At 49.6% G+C, this 19355-nt stretch overlaps 7 protein-coding genes across 7 annotated transcripts; 2 read left to right on the top strand and 5 right to left on the bottom strand.

Moving 5' to 3' along the window:
* Window positions 1-4856: 4856 nt before the first annotated feature.
* Window positions 4857-5150, bottom strand: YALI1_D21256g (uncharacterized protein; the record flags this gene model as incomplete). Its single annotated transcript, XM_502935.4, has 1 exon — window positions 4857-5150. The coding sequence occupies one exon, from the start codon at window positions 5148-5150 to the stop codon at window positions 4857-4859; it is 294 nt and encodes a 97-aa protein (XP_502935.2).
* Window positions 5151-6781: 1631 nt separating this feature from the next.
* On the bottom strand, window positions 6782-7957 carry YALI1_D21228g (uncharacterized protein; the record flags this gene model as incomplete). The annotated part of the gene is made up of 1 exon (XM_502934.3): window positions 6782-7957. One exon carries the CDS (start codon window positions 7955-7957, stop codon window positions 6782-6784), a length of 1176 nt encoding a protein of 391 aa, XP_502934.1.
* Window positions 7958-10629: 2672 nt separating this feature from the next.
* On the bottom strand, window positions 10630-11619 carry YALI1_D21191g (uncharacterized protein; the record flags this gene model as incomplete). Its single annotated transcript, XM_502933.3, has 1 exon — window positions 10630-11619. One exon carries the CDS (start codon window positions 11617-11619, stop codon window positions 10630-10632), a length of 990 nt encoding a protein of 329 aa, XP_502933.3.
* Window positions 11620-13066: 1447 nt separating this feature from the next.
* On the bottom strand, window positions 13067-13411 carry YALI1_D21173g (uncharacterized protein; the record flags this gene model as incomplete). The annotated part of the gene is made up of 1 exon (XM_502932.3): window positions 13067-13411. One exon carries the CDS (start codon window positions 13409-13411, stop codon window positions 13067-13069), a length of 345 nt encoding a protein of 114 aa, XP_502932.1.
* A 667-nt stretch (window positions 13412-14078) lies between these two features.
* YALI1_D21167g (uncharacterized protein) lies at window positions 14079-15299 on the top strand (the record flags this gene model as incomplete). Its single annotated transcript, XM_502931.3, has 1 exon — window positions 14079-15299. The coding sequence occupies one exon, from the start codon at window positions 14079-14081 to the stop codon at window positions 15297-15299; it is 1221 nt and encodes a 406-aa protein (XP_502931.1).
* A 935-nt stretch (window positions 15300-16234) lies between these two features.
* On the top strand, window positions 16235-16870 carry YALI1_D21145g (uncharacterized protein; the record flags this gene model as incomplete). Its single annotated transcript, XM_502930.3, has 1 exon — window positions 16235-16870. One exon carries the CDS (start codon window positions 16235-16237, stop codon window positions 16868-16870), a length of 636 nt encoding a protein of 211 aa, XP_502930.1.
* Window positions 16871-16989: 119 nt separating this feature from the next.
* On the bottom strand, window positions 16990-18729 carry YALI1_D21120g (uncharacterized protein; the record flags this gene model as incomplete). The annotated part of the gene is made up of 1 exon (XM_502929.3): window positions 16990-18729. The coding sequence occupies one exon, from the start codon at window positions 18727-18729 to the stop codon at window positions 16990-16992; it is 1740 nt and encodes a 579-aa protein (XP_502929.3).
* Between the last annotated feature and the right edge of the window lie 626 nt (window positions 18730-19355).

Raw genomic sequence — 19355 nt, 5'->3', positions numbered from 1 at the left:
GGGAGGAGTTGAGCTGAGTGGAGAGCTATCTATGTCTCGTGGTGTTATGATCGTTGTTGTATGTTTGATTGTTTCAGCCCCTGGGTGTCAACAGGTGCCTTTGACACAAGTGGTGCGAATGACATTCTCCATAGCTGAGATCGGACTGAAATGGGAAATGTTTACGCTTCTCAAGTTTGGTGACAGATTGTTTTGTTATCTTTCATGTTTTCCATGTTTTTCATGTTTTCCATGTTTCCCCTTTTTTTGGTAGGTGATTGACAATGTACTGTACGCAAATTGATCTCTTAAACGTCGGCTGCTCCTTCCCTAAAGCCGTCTGCCCCCTCAGCTGCCCTATTGCTGATGTTTGCAACTTGTTTTGGATGCCAACGAGAATCCCAGACCTACAGTGTTGACCGTGAGCTTTCCGTCATTCACCTAGCTCTAAATCGGAGTCCTTTACCGCATTTTGGATATGGAATTAGTCAGATTTTTAATAAGTCGCCCATGGATCGGCCACTTGCCAATGGCGGCTTCATTCGTATACAGATTCGTCAAGGTCGCTGTCATCAACAATGCCTGAGGCGGTGCTAGTAGGCGTCTCTTTGGCGCCCTAGAAAGAACAGCAATGTTGGGGTCTACAGTTGAAAAAGTAGCTTGACTGGAAATTACAGTCGTTGAAGCAGACCGGATCGAGCTTGGTGTCTCGGAACCCGGAGCAGACATTCTCGGAGGCACTATTGTCTTCATTCCCATATCTTGTCGAACTGGCTCAGCATCAACGGACTGGCAGAAACGGTGCTTCTGGTTATGGTGAAGGTAAGTCATACACTAGTCGAACTTGCACACCTCCTTGTCGCAAGACTTGGGTCTCTGATTGGCGAATGTAAACAGGTTGGCTTCATCACTGTTCGTCAGATGGTACGTCGGACCAATGCGGGTTAGCCGGTAAGCCATCCTAGCAGTTCTATCGTGGTAATTGACCCAGTTCTTCTCATTAAACCACCCGAGGAATAGCAGATCCCGGACGTTGGAAAAGGCGTGCTTTTGAAGGCGTCGTGGCGGTGGTCCAATGTCGATGAGCTTGGAGACAACTACCTTGGCGTTGAGATGGATTCCCAATTCCCTGCTAAGAATCGCAACTGGAAGCTCTTGGATTCCTCGAGATAGCTGTCCTCCGAGTGGCATTCCAGAAGAGTCTCACCACCCAGTCATCCGCCAAACCGTTCAGCAGCCACATCGGACATGTCCATGTCTAATCACCCCTCGTACTGCGGCGTAGTAGAGCAGCATGGATAATTTCCAGAAAATGGAGACCTCTTTTTAGGAGTAGGACAATATGTCAGAGATTCATAAGTCCTTGTCGTCAAGAAGTCTTATCCCGTTGGGGATGTTTAACCACCTTCTTGAACGCACCCTTGTGTTTCACTCTTGCAAGATTCGTCTAGCCCTGAACACAAGTGCCCCCGGGTCTGCAGATTACACAAAATCGGCCAGACTGTCTCTCGTATCTTCGAGCTGCTTGTCCTGTACAGTATGTACATACTTGAAGTTCCGCAGGCGCTAGATGGCAGGTTGAACTCGTCATCAACAGCCAGCACGATTGTAATACCGGCCTCGAAAAAGTTGAGACAACAGTCATCATTGACGCTCTATGGGAAAGTCCGTCTTCATCTCTCGTCACTGTCTTTATTATGCCTTTCTCTCCAAATCCGGAGAGGCACACACGAGTCAAGGTCGTTCCAACTCACTCTAGGTCACGTCCGAAGGCAAATATCCTCGTGGAACCCTGGAAATCGTGAGAACCGACCAAATACTCACTCCCCAACTCCCATGTCGATCGGCGATGGTGGTGACTTCGAGGAGGAGTGTACAGCAACTTGTCCCCAGCAGTCACGTCTCACATGCAAAGATGATGAGCTCGCGTGTAAAAAAGGTTTGGCGCCGGAGGGCTTTGTCGATACACCTATCGGTGTCCCCAATCTGTTAACATGTCGTTTAATAGATATATACGGGCTGAGGAGTAAAGATGACGACGGAGACTCCAACATGATAATCCACCATACATGTCAAGGTGAAAAGCCCGCGTGGGCCAACTGCAACTCATCCCAGCCATGGTATCTTTGGGTTTGGATAATGCATCTCCGGCACGAACCTTACACGATAACCAGCGTACTGTGATGGACAGTCTGGCAAGAGTAGAACCTCGGATATCTCCATGTAGCAGAACACGGAGTATTTGCAAGTGTTTGAGATACATACAGAACAATACAAGATATAGTAATGAGAGGGTAACATCGAATGGCACTTCCACACTACAACATATACTTGCACTGTAGCTTGTAGCTTGTCAAAGAGGAGGATTTCTTGTCGTCGATTTCAGTAGATTTTTTTGATAAGTATTTTCTCCTTCACTCCCATATCAATCAGACATGAGGTTTGATCAACGGTCCATTGAAGCACAGCAGTGAATTGTGTTTATATTTTTTCATATTTCTTTTTTATTTCTTTTTGCTTTTTTCTTCCTTTTTTTTTTTTTTTGTAGCGACAATGAGTTCCCTACTTTTCGCTCTGGGTCTGTATCAAGTCACGAAACAGTACTGTGGTCACAGCTCCAGTCAGTGTAACTCACGAATGATCCTGCCAACAGCGCACTCGTTCACTCAAACATTGTCTCTCAAGTACATCCCGGTCTCTCACGCTCTTCACAACTTGTGTTTATTTTCATATTTGGTGTTCTAGGACGAGGGGCAGATCTGACGTCAATATCGCGATATCACACCTGATGGTAATGTGGCAAAACTGGTTTTCATTGTCGTCGGCATAGTTGTTTGTCCTCGTGTTGTCGCAGCAGATTGCTCGAGAGGGGCACTTGTTCTTCGAAAGGTCTCCTCAAAGTCACCGCTCAAAAAGTCAACCGCTCGCCCCGCATCAGCTTCTGGAGATTCTCCTCCTCCCTCTCGAGATTGCGCTTGTAAATCTGGACAAACTCGCTGACCTCGGCCATTTCCTCCTGCTGCTGCTCATTGGGCACCCCGTCCCCCTCGGTGGCAGCCTTGAGCGCAACGTTGGCCTCCTCGATGCGCTGCTTGAGGTTGCCAATCGACGCCAGAACGTCGGACTTGGTTCGAAGGGGCTGCTCGGCAGTGATTGAGTCGGTATGGGTCATGTTTGCCGGTGAAGAAGACCCTGCAACGTCTTTATATCGCCCCTGGACCAGCCGATATTATCGCAACCCTGCATGGTAGGAGACTGCAGGACGTCCCAGTGGTGGGTGCCGGTGGCGCCGGGCGCCGAAAACACCATTTGGTTTCCGAGCGAATAAAAAAGACCGACTCCACACCGACGACATGCGGGTATTTACATATCCCCCATTCCTCTTACCCGGGCCGCTTCTCCAACAACGGTACTTCCCCCATCCCATGTGTTAGCTCTGAGACCTCCCTGCGATCGACGTCACGTGAAGAGAAACCTTGCCCGAAATGTAAAATTTCAGGGTGGTATTGGACAGCCAAAGGAGTGGGGATAAAATCGGGGCTGTTGGTTGGATCAATGTAAAAGTTTTGGTGACAAGTCTTTGTTTGGGAATTGCGGGCTAGTGAAAATCTCCACCTGTTTGGGTTAATTATGACCCAGTTAGGCGGAGTGACGAGAAAAAGGGAAAGAGGGAAAGAAGAAAGTCGATAATTAATGGAAAAGAGGCTTGTTTTGGGGAGAAAAGTTGACCAATTGCCTTGAAATGGCTCATATTCATATTCTCTAAGTCTCTGCACTCGTATGTTGATCGGTTTTGTTCTATGAAGATGCCACTTGGGTGATTGAGAGATACTGAGAAGGTGCCTTTTTGGAGACTATTGGATACCAATACTTTGAGACTCTTGTGTCAATTTACGACAATATAAAACCGTGTCTGTTCTTTCCGGTTCATCCTACTTGCCTATCTACAAGTAGAGGCAGATTTAGTATGGCTGAAGCTGGGAAGTCTTTCAGGCAGAATTGTTGCGGAACAGAGGGCTTAGAAGTTCACCACAGATTCCTACAGAATTGATCTACGGCACACCTATCTGTCCCAAAACCATCATCTAAGCTCTTACGGGTACGACGCTGTACTTGTTGCAACATTGAGAACCAATTTCCCCGTCAAGCTCCATCAAACATCCGTAGTCCGCTACCCTCTATAGTATAGGTGCTACTGTTGAGTGGCTAGATGCATCCGTGCATCGGCAAAGCACTGGGCTAATGTCTGCACGGCTACTAAAGTGCACAGCTGTCGCTAGTTCGAACTTCTCATGTTGATCGCATGTTTGGTTTCGTCGGTCTACTATTTCCGCACTATGAAACTATGAAATCCCTCTAACATGCCATAATCGTCATTTACATGCTTACCCATCCTGTCAGTACAGCCGTACAGAGTCAATAATTCTGTGTACTCACCTTGGATGAGCTCAAATGAACCTCGCTCTTGTAACTACAACCACGTTTTCAGACTAGCAATGGAATCTCGTTGCTCTGTACCAAAGCGCTAATCTGGCGCTATTTTAGCACCAGTACGAGTAGGGAGTTGATAAAGTGGATAGTCCGCTGCGTATTGCAGGTTATCAGCCATTGCTACTGGCCCAACTGAACAACTGGTTTCAGATCTGTGATTCGCACTACGTACACACTATGAGTTAGCAGAGCCGGTCTAAATGATCATCTCGCCTCAGTTACTACGTCCATACTTTGCCCGAGCTGGTACCCCACCGAAGAAGCTGAAAATTACAATATGATCAAGTACACACAAAATGAATCTAAACCAATGTGTCGCCGAGATACCCAGGAGGAGGACAATTGCTTTTATTGGAGCCTGCGGGTTCATCTTTCTGTCCCGCATCTCAGGTAAACAGCTCGAAATCTCCTCCTCTCATTGTGAAAGACTCCAAATCACTTCTGTAGAACCGCAGCTTTTGCTCCAGTCTCATGACATGGCGTTCATATTCGTCACGCATCTTTCGGGCTTCCTGCGGATCCCACACACCCCAGCTCTTCATTCGGTCGTACTGGTATTTGGCGTATCTAATGAGCTCCTCGACATGCTTGACGGCCAAACAGCACTCGAACTCGCTGTTGGACGTCATACGGTCGACTTTGCCGTTGTAATCAGGCGGGTAGTAGTTGGACGTGGTCATAACTGGGTGGGTTGCTAGGGTTACCACCTCAAGATATATATACGGCCAGCTAAATCGGACACTAAGAGCTAAGAGCACACAGATTATTATACCAAGTGCACACCATCTAGGTTGAGTTGATAGACACTAGGTTGTGGGCCCTTGTGCTGTAACGCAAGATAGAGCGGGGTCAGAATCTGTCATGTGCAGCAGCATGCTATATAATAAAGCGTTTGAGAACGTTTTCCGGGGTGTTTCTTGGTGTCAACCGAGTAATATTGCTCTCGGCAAGGTATTTTACCCATGTGCAGATTTTGGAGATTTTGGATCGTCTCTAGCCCGCCTTCCTTCTGTCTGATTAACTCAATTCTTATATCAATCAAATCCTCTATTCTGGGTGGATCGGACGGTGAAGCCCTCGTCTCTCTACCATTACTCTAGCGCATTTTACAGACGTCTCAAAAACCATTGTTTCCATAATAAAAAAAACATCCCGTTTGCATCGTTTTATGCAGCCCGAAACGTCAGTTGGATATTACCTTCCCTGCAGTACATGTCTAAAAACGCATATTTTCTGCGAGATCGCTCGGCAACAAAGACCTACCAAATCGGGCTAAATTGGCCGATAGTGCGAGGATCCATGGAACTGAATACGTGAAGAAAGAGTGCGGAAACGGTAATTCGGAAACGAAATCATCGGAAACGGGGTATTTTCAGCCACGAGGTTCATTTCGAGTCTCGCAAATCCCCTCAAACTAACTCCTAACCGCCCTTTAGCCTCTGTCAGCCCTGTCGTATGTCTTGAATGTTGTTGTTTGCGCGTGACACGTGATGCGACGAATATCTGCCATGGTTGCGTCTGGTGGCTTTTGTTGTCCACTTGATGTCTTCTCAATTATAGGCTGCTTCTGTAAGCAAGCCAGATTAGCCCTCCAGGTATCGTTGGTGGTCGTTGGCGAGTGCTTGAAATCGGGGTTGCGTATACTCATTCGAATCGGCTCGATCGGTGAATCTCATTTTCAAAGCTGGATTTCGTTTATCTCTTTTCTATGTCGTACTAATCCCGTCGTTTGTTCCGGCTTCTACAATACCATGGTATACCCCTGAACCTGCAAACCTACCCCTGAACGCTACAGTGCGGAGATTTACTTGAAAAAGGAGGTGATGGGAGAGTGGTGGAAGATTCCAGCAGTTTCCAACCTTCTAGCTCATCGCTCGTACTACTGATGCGACTCGTTGTATCCCAGATATCACATCACATTATCACGAGAGGAACTTTCACAGGTGCCTTTGGCCAGTTTGGGTGATGTGGTAGGTGACAGGAACGCTGGAATACAAGTAATTAGAACGATTATGATGGCTTCTGCGTTTGCATAGAGTTGTACAGTGTTTAATGAGTGGACTGCTGGGCAAATATGGCATGAGACTTGAGGACTTGGGTACGTGTGTCTGTTTGGCGTATGGACTGAGGTTCTCGCTACTTGCAGTGATGAAATACCAGTCTTTCTACCAACTACAAGTGAACTGGTCGAAACATGATATCGTTCTGCAAACGCCTTTGTGAATGTTCATCTCCGTTCGCGCCTGTGCTCATCTCTGTTGTAGTCTCGATTACGGGCTCCACAAGTCCCTAAGAATCTCAATTAAGTAAGTCAGTTCAGCGGCTTACCAGCAAGAAAGTCCGTGTAAAGCACGGCTCCGGGGATGTCGCCGGTGATTTCAACTACCTCAGACTCCTTGGTGTATCGAGCTCGTCCGACGGTGATCTGGCTTCGGTCGTTATCATAGATGACAAGAGCTCGAGAAATGAGAGCAGGGCCGGTTAGCAGAGTCCCCTTGTTGTCAGAAACCACTCGCAGATTATGGAACCGACAGATTCCATCAGAGTCCTTTGTAACGTACACGGTAAGATCCAGATCAATGGTGGTGTATCCAAACTCGTAGGTGAGAGTGGGTTTGGTTCCGCACTTGAGCTCCCAACCCTTGCTTCCCCATCCTCCGCCGTTGGCTCGAGCCACAGCTCCAAGGGTGTTGTTGGTGATGTCAAAGTTGACTCCTCCAGTGTCCAGAACAACCGCATGGTTTCGCTCTCCCTTGATCTTCTCGCCGTTGACGAGCAGACCCGAAATGGGGATACCGTAGGCACCGTAACCACTGGTGTTGATGGTGGTCAGAGGTCCCTGGTACTTTTTCTTGTCAAAGCCTCCGTAGTAAACGTTGGTAACGGTGCCCTGGGTTTCCTTGGTGTCGTAATTGACGTAGTACTCGGAGTTGAGGGAGTAGATGGGTCTGGAAATCTTTCCTAGCGCAGCCAGACCCTGGACGAAACTACCCTTGATATCTTTATTGGGAGACTGGCCCCAGATACCGAGGTTATGTCCCTTGTAAGCGATGTTGTCGCTACTGACGTAGACGTTGAAGTCCTCCAGACTTACTCCGACGTAAGAAACAGTATCAAAGCCCCAGTTTCCCGATCCTCCCCAATCCTCGCCCGGCTTGTTGTATCTCCAGGTAGAAGATTTGGAGTTATCGAAGCTGGAGATACACTCATTCTTTTCACAAGAGGTGGAGTTGGCACCGGGCACCCACAGTAGAGGAGAGCCAGTGTCGAAGGTAACACTGACTTTCTGGGGAGGGGTTCCAATCTCAAGATCAGCCTGGTAGTAAACACCCTCAAGCGACATTGATCCATGTAGAGGCTTGTCTTGACGAGCCTCTAGATGGGCCTTGATCGCAGGAGAGGCGTCCTTCAGATCGCGGGCCTGAAGAGGGAGACCGATGACAGCAGCAGAGACCACAGAGGCCAGCAGAAGGTTGGATAAGATCATTTTCCGAGTGATTGTGATGTAGGAAAAAGACTGGAGCAATTCCAGCGTTTATATACAAAGCTGGTCCATCTCACCGGGCCTTCGATCGGGTGGATAGAGTTTTTAGACAGTATTATGGGGAGGCAGAGTGGGTGTGTATGGCTTAGTCGTTTCGAATCATAATAACAAAAAGAAGGTACTGGTGAATTCTCCTGGCCTCAATTGTTTGAAGTATCAAGTTTCCATGTCTCCATCTTCACTCTACCGGGCACAATCTACATGTACAAAATTCGCTCCAACCCGATTAACTTCTCACCAGCGTCAATATAAGCAAGGGTCTTAGAGAGAGTTGGATCTCTGAACCGTCAACCTGTGGCGAGGAGGTATTTGATTGTCGACTGGCCAACCCAGATTCGGACGTGTGGGGGTAGTAAATCATCGTAGAGGAAGCTGTGCTACTTGTAGTACAGTAGGTCACCTAGGTCTTCTCTAAGGCAAGCGGGCCTATGAGTAGACATGTGTGACTCCAACTTGAAGTCGAATGATCTCCAAAGTCAACTAAACCACCTCGTCTTAAATCTAACTCTACCATCTCAATCGGCTCCAATGAGTGATGCTGTGGGGGAGATGAACCTCTGTTAGACAATATGGAGTGTCGACACTAAGCGTATCTAGAGCTGCTGACTAAGACAAGCTGTGAAGAATGCGTAATGGTTATTGCAACTGTTTTGGTTGTTGCACCTGTTTTCAGAACTGTCCAGGGATCCGTTCCAACCATGGATCAAACTCTGGATGTTACATTGTCATGCACCATGTACAGATCACCAGAGTAAGTTCCATGATATTTCGGGCGAATTCAGGTGCAAAGAGTTCTTCTTCATTTGTATGAGATGGAATGGAGGCTCTCTGGCTACTCTCCGTATCTATTTTTCTCTGTCTGGTGTCTCATCTCTCTCCATCTAGAGATTACTGGTTCTCAACCGTATATCGAACCCCCATAAACCATTATTGAACCCAATAAACCTCGCAAATCCTCCGGACGGCTCTACAAACCTCTGCTGACTGCGTTTATTTCCTACCTCATCTTCTTTCACAATTGCTTGCTCTGAATACGCTAAGTGATGGTGTTTGACCACCAGACATGTACGAGTAGAAAAGAACATGAGAAGCTGGCTGTACCAGTCCTCGTCTTTTTGTAAGGCCTCAAGTTGTTAATAAAGCAACATTGAATCAAATCGAACACACGCAGTTTGGTCCACACATGTCACTCTTCACTGACTCCGCTCTCTTCTACTCTTCAATTACTTATGATCGCCTTCTCACACCAACCCCAACCCCAAGCAGTCTCTGGAGCGCATCTTTGTATAATTAATTGAGGGCTCCAGCTCCTGATTGTTGTCCTTTATCCAGATTAGTGTCTTACCGTTCCTGGGTCATCTCTCCTGTTCTCAGATCTTCTCTCAGATCTACACCCCTCGGTTTAGTTCCAGCTCTCTTTGGACCTGAAGGATTCAAAAAGCAATTCCTAGTTTGGGAGCAAGCCATTCAGCGACCGGCAGAAAGCCGTGGTAGAAGCAGTCTTTCATGGTATGTTTGAGCGAGTCTGAGAAGCAGAATCTGAGGTGTTTCTACTACAAGTAGCATGTACGGGTATCGCGACTGGAAAAGCACTATTGAAGCTTGACTCTTGTGAAATACTCGCTTGTCTATACAATTAACACATCAGAGGACTCCTTATTTCTTTCTTTCTTCCTTCTTTCTTCCTTCTTTCTTCCTTCTTTCTTCTACCGATTTCGGGATTCGAAGGAGGTGAGCGTGGGAGGTGGGTGAGACATGAGAGAGCCGGAATTGACCCACAAATGAGACAGAATCTAGGGGGGATAGATGCGGTCTGGTATCCATTACTTCATAATAACAATTCTACGGTATTGTAACTCTACAATGTTGATTGTCTACCAGAGCCCATCAATATCCTTGACTTTTCGTCAGAGCTAGACCTGAATGTTGCAGCAGCACTACCATCTGGGATTATAAGTTGCTGCTCATTCCAAGTATGGGAGATTTACCCTTGCGGCGAGTGAGATGTTTAATGAAAAAAAGAGATCTGATCGAAGCGGGTGTGTCTGGTATAATATATGGGTCGGTATAATATCAGGCCACAGTAGGCTACAGTACTCTATGTACAGTACATGTACTTCCAGTAGGAGGTAGATGATGGGCTAGACTTCTCCACGAGAAACAACCATCCACTTCCCGTACATCCCTCAATCAACCACCACTTCTCTTGCAACCCTCGCACTTATACTTGATCATTAATCTATGGCACATATCCTAAACAGGAACTCTCAACCCCTTGGCCAGTCGGTCGAGCATTCCCTTGTAATACGTAATGGACTTCTGAGCCAGCTCAATTCGGTCGTGGGCGTAATAGATTTCTTCCTCTTGCTCTTCCGTCGGTTCTCCTCCCTGGGCTTGGACTTTCTTGTTCAGCACAGCCAGGATATCTTGGTCGATGGAGAGGTCCTTCTTGTGGTAGTCGATGAGCTCTTGGAAGTACTCCTTGTTTTGGGGAGGGAAATGAACTCCGGCTTTGTCGCCGTAATAAAACTGGTTGTTCAATTCGTCAGCCATATGTGTTGAAGCAGATATCTACAAGATTCAACAGCAAGGGGGATATACGATTAAGAACGGGCCTAAGGAGAACCAATTGAGACAACGAGTGCACATTGTGCTCGCAAATATTTAGCAACAGTTACAGTTCCAAGACGTTCTTCTCTACAGATTGCGATTGAGAAGTAAGAAGTAATATTAATTGAGTCAACAAAATGATGCTGGCGGAGTGGATTAGAGAAGAGCAGCGGCAACGGCGACGAGAGCAACGGCACCGGGCAGAACGTTGGAGGCTCCATTAGCCTGGGCAACCAGAGTCTCCGAGGGAACAGCCTGAGAAGGAGCCTCGGGAGAAGCTCCGGTGGCTGAAGGAGCCTCGGACTGAGCACCAGGGGCAACAGAGCTGTGATCGTGGTCATGATCGTGATCGTGGTCGTGATCGTGGTCGTGGTCGTGATCGTGGTCGTGGTCGTGGTCGTGATCGTGGTCATGGCTGTGCTCTCCTGAAGGAGTGGGAGCGGCGGAGGCTGCGGCGGAGGTGACGGGGGAAACGGCTTCCTCGTGGTCATGGTCGTGGTCATGTCCCTCGTGGTCATGATCATGGTCGTGATCGTGGTCATGTCCCTCGTGAGAGTGGTCATGGTCGTGATCGTGGTCATGGTCGTGATCGTGGTCATGGTCGTGATCGTGGTCATGTCCTTCGTGAGAGTGGTCATGGCTGTGCTCTCCGGAAGGAGCGGGAGCGGCAGAGGCTGCGGCAGATGTGACGGGGGAAACAGCTTCCTCGTGGTCGTGGTCGTGGTCGTGGTCGTGATCATGTCCCTCATGAGAGTGATCATGATCGTGGTCATGGTCGTGATCATGGCCCTCGTGAGAGTGATCATGATCGTGGTCATGGTCGTGATCATGGCCCTCGTGAGAGTGATCATGATCGTGGCCATGGTCGTGGTCATGGTCATGATCGTGGTCATGGTCGTGGTCATGATCGTGATCATGGTCGTGAGCGTGATCATGACCAGCGTGTCCATCGGCAGCAGCGACAGGGGTGGGAGCAGGAGCATCTCCGTGGTCATGTCCCTCGTGAGGAGCAGCAAAGACAACGGCGGCAGTAAGAGCAATGGCAACAGCAGAGAACTTCATGGTGGCTGTGTGGAGTTAATGAACGACTTGGACTTGAGTATTAACATCTTCTTGGGCACACCGAGGGGTATATATAGCTTGTAGGAACCACGTCTTCCTGGTCGCTGCTCATTCGGCTCGCGAGCAATTTCAACCGGCTGCTCGAGCAAATAAACCATCAAGGTATTCTCCACTGGAGCGAGACCAATGTCCGTTTGTTGTCGAGGTGCATACTGCCAAGCTGTGGACGCTGTCATATGCAGATTGCGGTGGCCCGAGTGGTTACCGAACCGGTATCAAGGTGGGTGGAATCTCGCGGTTGCCGCCCTCACAGACCAGAGATTTATGGCCCCGCATATGTGGTATCACAGGTCCGATTCCAACGTCTTCACTGCGGAGTTGTTCGGGTACCTGGTAGGTGATAGGAACAAGTTGAGTCGGGATGTTGGAAATTAGAGTGGGAAATAAGCAGTCGTCTAATAGTGCATAACCACAGCAGGTCAAGACACCTTGTCTCATCCGACTCCTGGCCCAAAGAGGAAAAGTGTGGAGTGCCACCAACCGTTTGGTGAGTAGGTACTTGGAGGTTTTGCCTTGTTCATATGCCGCGGCTTTTGTTTGGATGGAATGTGTTCCTGGAAATGAGCAAATGGTGCCGATGCACAAGGGTGCGGCTTGCATTCCGGAATGTCCGACACTGCACTTTGTCTGATCGCAAGCCTGCTCCCGTGTCTACCTTGAAGGGGCGGGAAACAGACGGGACTTGTCTGCCGGGCCGACCTATCGTCTTGATTTACTTCTGGTGGTGGTCTCAGACGTCAGACAGGGATACGTGCGACTGAACGATACCATACGATTCCAATGCACTGTGGTTTCAGATGCCCCGCTTGATATGTACTTTCTGGAAGGTCTAGAATCGAAATAACCACATCTCAGCTGCATTTGTCTCTTGTCTCAGCGCATTACGATACGAACATGATCACTGATCACTTGATCAACATACTACCAGACGATCATCACTGTATACAGTAGCACACTCACATGTGCCCGTGTGTAGCCTGTCACATTTGCATAGTACATACCAGGTTGTCGTGCCGCCTCACAACGCGCCTGCTCTCGACAAACTAGTCTACAGAAGTGGTCTTTCAGACATGGCCTTTCAACTAGATCAGTGACTGCCGACATCCATTCCGTGCATTGCAATCTTGTCTAAAAACATGTACCTTTACCTTGGTGCGATAGGTGTACCTTGGTAGGCATCGCGACCCCAGTGCAGTACCAGAGGATATCCCTGTGGAGCTGTGGAGGGTCCTCCATTTTATTTTTGTTGCGGCTCTCTGGCCAGGTCTTTCGCAACCGATTTTCCGTCGCTCGCCTGCCATGTTAAAATGACAGCTTGCTCTAGCCCCTTCTGAATCTCGTCAGAACAGGCTTGAACAAGGCCCAGGCAAGAAGCCCAACAGTAACACCGGTAAAGGCGTACACAATGAGCTGGTCCTTGAACGACTCGCGCTCAAAGCACGCCGTGGTCACGTCCACCTCGCCCTTGGCCTCCTTGCAGATGGTCAACTTCTGGTCCAGGCAAAACTGTCGGGTGCAGTTGTTGCACGTCAGCAGCTGTTCTTTTTGTGGTCGCAGCTCGATGATCTCGTACTCGCCGAAACACTCGCATTTGCAAAACTCCGTGTATGCCAGCGCTGGCACCACGAGCAGAATCAATGTAAGAGTGAGCGATAGCAGTTTCATTGTGCAAAAATGTGGGAAAGGTGGGCAATGTGGGAAGTGTGGAAAATGTGGGAGAATGTGGTGTCCGGATCACAGCGTTGGTGCCGTAGAAAAAGCCTGGGAGCACAAATATCTGTTGCAGTCACGGCTGGTCGCACTTGTACGGAAATATGGAGAGGGAAGACATGCATGTTGGTCGATTAAGTCACATTTAGTTGGCTTACCTAAGCAGCCTCGGCGAAAACCTCCCCGCCCGCCCCCTTCCCCAAAAAAAATCGAGAGCGGTTCAATCGTCTTATGATTCATTGGAGCTGCTCTATGACCGTATACAATAACACTTGGCTTGTCTCTCCCAACCCCGGATCAACCAGCCGCCCACCATCACTATCGCCACCTGTACATTTTAGCCTTTTGCTATCATCGAGGTGCCAATTGGAGTGGCGCTAGGAGCTTGAGTAGTGATCGGATTGGGGATATTGCAGTCTTGATCGATACATCTGTGGCACATCAGTGTCAGTTTCGGCCGTCTACCCTCCATCACCTCTCCATCACGAGTTATCAGCGTCCAGTTGTTGACGCCACTGAACTTTAATTTCCGCTCACTACCTCCACTCCCACCCACACACATGACCATCACCACTCAACCTCACCTCACAAAACCACACATCATTCATCTACACACACCAAAATGACGACAGTTGCAAGCAACCAGGTGGGTCCCTCTTCCTCGTCAGGCATTGCGCCGTTCTTTGCGCAACAGATTGAGGACTTTGAGCTGAAAATCAACAAGAAGCTGCAAAACTTGCGACGGTTGGAAGCCCAGCGAAACGCCCTCAACACCAAGGTGCGTCTGCTCAAGGACGAGCTCCACGTGCTGCAGGAGTCGGGCTCGTACGTCGGCGAGGTGATCAAGATCATGGGCAAGCAGAAGGTGCTGGTCAAGGTCCACCCCGAGGGCAAGTACGTGGTCGATATTGCTCCCGACCTCGACATTAAGAAGATCACGCCCTCGTTGCGGGTCTGTCTGCGATCGGACTCGTACACTCTGCACCAGATTCTGCCCAACAAGGTCGATCCTCTGGTGTCGCTGATGATGGTGGAAAAGGTGCCTGACAGTACCTACGACATGGTGGGAGGTCTGGACCAGCAGATCAAGGAGATCAAGGAGGTGATCGAGCTGCCCGTCAAGCATCCCGAGCTGTTTGAAAGTCTGGGTATCGCGCAGCCCAAGGGAGTCATTCTTTACGGACCCCCCGGTACCGGAAAGACCCTTCTTGCACGAGCTGTGGCGCATCACACCGAGTGTAAGTTCATTCGAGTGTCTGGTTCCGAGCTGGTGCAAAAGTACATTGGAGAGGGTTCTCGAATGGTTCGAGAGCTCTTTATCATGGCCCGAGAGCATGCCCCAAGTATCATCTTCATGGACGAAATTGATTCCATTGGTTCTGCTCGAACCGAGTCTGGAGGAGGCGGCGGCGGTGGCGACTCTGAGGTTCAGCGAACCATGCTGGAGCTTCTCAACCAGCTGGACGGTTTCGAGTCGTCCAAGAACATCAAGATCATCATGGCCACTAACCGTCTTGACATTCTGGACCCTGCTCTTCTGCGTCCCGGTCGAATCGACCGAAAGATCGAGTTCCCCCCGCCCACCGTGGAGGCTCGAGCCGACATTCTGCGAATCCACTCACGACGAATGAACCTAACCCGAGGAATCGATCTCAAAAAGATTGCCGAGAAGATGAATGGCTGTTCGGGAGCCGAAGTCAAGGGAGTGTGCACAGAGGCCGGAATGTACGCTCTGAGAGAGCGACGAATCCACGTGACCCAGGAGGACTTTGAGCTGGCTGTGGCCAAGGTCATGAGCAGAAACGATGCTTCCGAGGTTTCTGTTGCCAAGCTGTTCAAGTAAGCACTGGTTTGTTGGTGGAAGGGGTTCGTTGGAGTCACTCTGTAAGCATACTTCTTGGAACATCATGGAGGATATATAGTAATGTCATGTTATGATTAGAAGAGCGTGCTTGTGAGATAGGGGGACGATGTGGAGCAGTACAAGAGTGTTCAAGTGATGGCACGGAGATGGAGGTTGTAACTCAAGGGCGAAAGTGTGTTCAGTGGTAACTACAAGTACGAATAACCTGCTTCCAGTGAAGATATCCTGGATAATGAATCTCATCATATCGTAGTCCCCAAACGACAGTGATACTACCCTATCAGAGCACATGTTCTGGCCGCTTTACAGCGCAGACAACCACTCAGACAACCACTATAACAGCCTGTTTCAGCCACAAGAGCTCGTCTCTGAGTCCAAGTAAACATTCGACAATCTGTGCATTGGTCACGCGCACCGCAAAAGTGTATATTTTAGATGAAACTTGCGCCAGTTATCTATCAATACCTTTGTAAATCAAGCTGTATAGTTGCAGCTCTTTTCTGATGTTTAATATTCGCTCTCATAACTCGTTCATCTCTCCACTCCGTTTTTCCGGCCGTTTAAATATTCAGGTAACCGAACAAACTTTGATTCGTTTTGGGTTGCGAGGGGGTGTGGAGGTCCCGGAGACTTGTAGTCTGTAATATAATTGGACAGTCTTCTAAATTGGTGGGGGAAAGCGTGCAACATATGTTGGTCTCTTCCGGCCAAATCCTGTCGTTTTTCTTGTCGTTTTTCTTGTCGTTTTTACCCCATCTCTCTTGTACGAAATTCCCCTCCCCTCACTTTCTCCTGAACCCGTGATGCACCCTCCCAAAGGTTATTTTCTGCGATAACCGAATCGCCGTGCAACATGATTTGCAACCTGTACTAGTACTCGTACTTACACACCATCATCATCACGATCCGAAAAGATGACCATTCCACACACCAAAACCATTTGCGTCTTTTGCGGCTCTTCTTCGGGCAAAGATGAGTTTGTGACCAAGGCTGCCGACAAGCTCGGAAAGCTGTTTGTTGAAAACCAATGGGGACTCGTCTACGGCGGAGGAACGACGGGAATCATGGGATCTGTGGCCCGAGCTGTCGCTACCCGAGGTGGCTACGTCAACGGTATCATTCCCGAGGCGCTGATCCACAAGGAACAAAACAAAATCAATCCTCCCACCGTGGAGGAGTACGGACAGACAACTGTGGTGCAGGACATGCATACTCGAAAGCGGCTCATGGGCCAGGAGGCTGATGCGTTTGTAGCCCTTCCCGGTGGCTACGGAACCGCAGAGGAGCTGTTTGAGGTCATTACCTGGAACCAGCTGGGAATCCACTCCTGTCCCATCGTGCTGTTCAACATCAACGGTTTCTACGATGGCCTCATTGAATGGATCAACAAGGCCGTGGAACAGGGGTTCATTGGCAACGGCGCTCGAGACATTGTTGTTGTAGGTGAGACGGCCGAGGAGGTCATTGAGAAGATCAAGGAGTACAAGGTCGCCGAGGGACGGTTCACCCTCGACTGGGGAGACCAGGGCCCTAAAAAGTGTGACCATTAGAGAGTGCTAATTAGTAGATATAATAGATGTTGATAGATAAGGTCCCTGCCATTGCTAGACTCATTGATCTCATTGACTATTTACTATATACTATTGGACATTGAAGTTGGACTAAACCATTACTCCTTTTTGGGAGGAACGTAGACATAGTCTCCGCTCTCGGTCTTGTCCAGCAGACCGTTTCCAAACAGCTGCTCAAACATGTCCTGAGGAACCCAGCCCTTGGTCTGGAAGAAGGGAGTGGACATGGCCTTCTGGTTCCACTCGGCAAAGTCCTTGGCCTGCTTCTCATACTCCTCGTTGGTCCAGTGGACAGGGAACTCTCGCTCCATACCCATGATGGGGGTCCAATCCTGCTGCAGCTTGATCATCTCCTCCGACAGATCAAGGTGGTCCTCGAGATACAGAGGGTTGAGGGCGAGTCTAACAGGCTCTGACAGCCGCTTGACTCGAGGAGAGAAGGAGTTGATGAACTCAGGAGCCTCGTTGTTGAGCAGGAACTCAAAAGTGAAGGCGTTCTGGGTCTGGGCAATCATGTAGTTGACCTGTGCCTTCTCCTGGTCGCTGAGCTGGTCGTAGTTGGGAATGTCCTCGGTCTTGAACAGCTTGAGGCCTCCGTATCGCACATAGTCGGGAGTTCCGATCAACAGAGCGGGCTTAATGGAAGTGTTCTCAAAGTCGACCAGAGCAAGAGAAGACTCGGCAATATCCTTCTGGCCTTCAACAAGCACGTTGATAGGGTGCAGGTCACCAAAGCCCATTCGGGCAGAAAACAGGTTGTCATTCTCAACCTCGGGTCGCAGGAGAAGCTGGGAGGCAAGCTGCTGGTACTTCTCGTAAGTGGCGGTGGCAGCAGCAACCACGGCGGGGTTTCGGTCGCCGTTCTTGGCAAGCTCAGCCAGGTTGTGCAGGTTGATGGCAGCAGTGGCCTCAATGTACTCCTCGGCAGTCTCCCAGGGGCCTCGCAGGGGCGAGTCCTCGGGCAAGGAGTTCTTCCAGAATCGAGACTCGGTGGTGGGTCCAATTCTCCATCGGTCAGCAAGCTCCTTCTTGTCGTTCTCAGCACCCTTGTAGGCCAGAACAGAAGCGTCCTTGGAAGACACGTCCTCGGTGAAGTACAGGGATCCGTACCGGGTGAATTCGGGCTGCAGCAGCGCAGAGTAGATATCAACAACGGGCTTGATCTTGGCGGCTCGCTCGGTCATCTCCTGAGCCACGGGGTTCCAGTGCTTCATCAGAGTGTCTCGGCCAGCAAAGTAGTCCATCAGGGTGTACTGAGTGTCGAGAGGGTTGTCGACAGTAGCGTTCCAGCTGTAAACCTCGGGCACAATGAACTTGTTGTTGGCCACCTTCTCTCGCACAAAGTCCATGGTGGCAACCTCGGACTGGATTCGCTTCTTTCGGAAGAGCTCGGAGCCCAGACCGTAGGGGATTCGCAGCACGTACTGCTTGCCGTCGTCCACATCAACTCGGTAGACTCGGTGGTGCTTGCCCTCGTGTAGCGAAGCCAGCTGGGTGACCTTGATTTCGGTCTCGGCCTCAATGGGAGCCTTACCAGACTGGGGGAGCGACTTGATCACCTCGGCAAGACCCTCGATCGAGAACCGGGTCTCTCGCTTGGCTCGCTCGGCCTCGTTGTTCTTGAGCCAGGTTCCCCAAGTGTACTTGAAGAAGGCGTCTCGGTTGGGGTCATTCTCCTCATTGAGAGAGGTGAAGACGGTTTCGGGCCCGTCGGCGGGCTTGGAGGACTGGAATCTCAGGCCGGAGGCGGCGTTCAGGCGCGGCACGGCTCGTTTGCAAGCGTATCGGAGCATGGTGAAGTGTGAGGAGAGAAAGGACTGTGAGTTCCAGCTTTGCATACTCTGGGGAAGTTAGGTTTGAGATTATGAGTGGATGACGAGAGGTGGAGGATGATCGAGGGGTGCCAGAGAGCTGAAAAAGGAAAGACATACCAATTGAAGAATTTCACGTTGATCAACCGCTCCAGAATGCAAATCGATGCTAAACTGAAGAGGTTGTAGCCTCCCCTCATGCCCCTTCTAGAGAATTCTCACTTTGCAAAACCCAACCTAGTTTTTTCAGAACTAAAACCCGAGCACCATCCATGGGCAAATGACTGGAAAATGACGGCGAGAAAACTGTAACCAAACAATGCAAAGCCCCGAGTTCAACTTCCAGACAGGTCCGCAAATAGCACCATATCTTTCCGCCGCAACGAATTTTTTTCTTCACCCCTACACTCATTTTCTGGCCACCTTGAAATAAGGCAGACTGAGACATGAGGCGGAAGTTTAACGGAGAGAACGGATATGTCCCGTGTCTGCAGTGATACTCTTAACCTGTTGGGTATGTGTAACCATCCATGGCGTGACGCGACGTGACGTGATTGCCAACCCCAATTCCTGTAACACACCACTCGCTCACCCGACACAGACATTCCCGCCGAATTGGAGACAGAACATGATTGCGTCCGCCGCTTTGGTTG

Source organism: Yarrowia lipolytica, chromosome 1D (genome assembly GCF_001761485.1).
Source record: "Yarrowia lipolytica chromosome 1D, complete sequence".
In the NCBI taxonomy this organism is placed as follows: domain Eukaryota; kingdom Fungi; phylum Ascomycota; class Dipodascomycetes; order Dipodascales; genus Yarrowia; species Yarrowia lipolytica.
The sequence above is the reverse complement of the archived record's forward strand: the minus strand, read 5'-3'. Positions and strand labels throughout refer to the sequence as shown.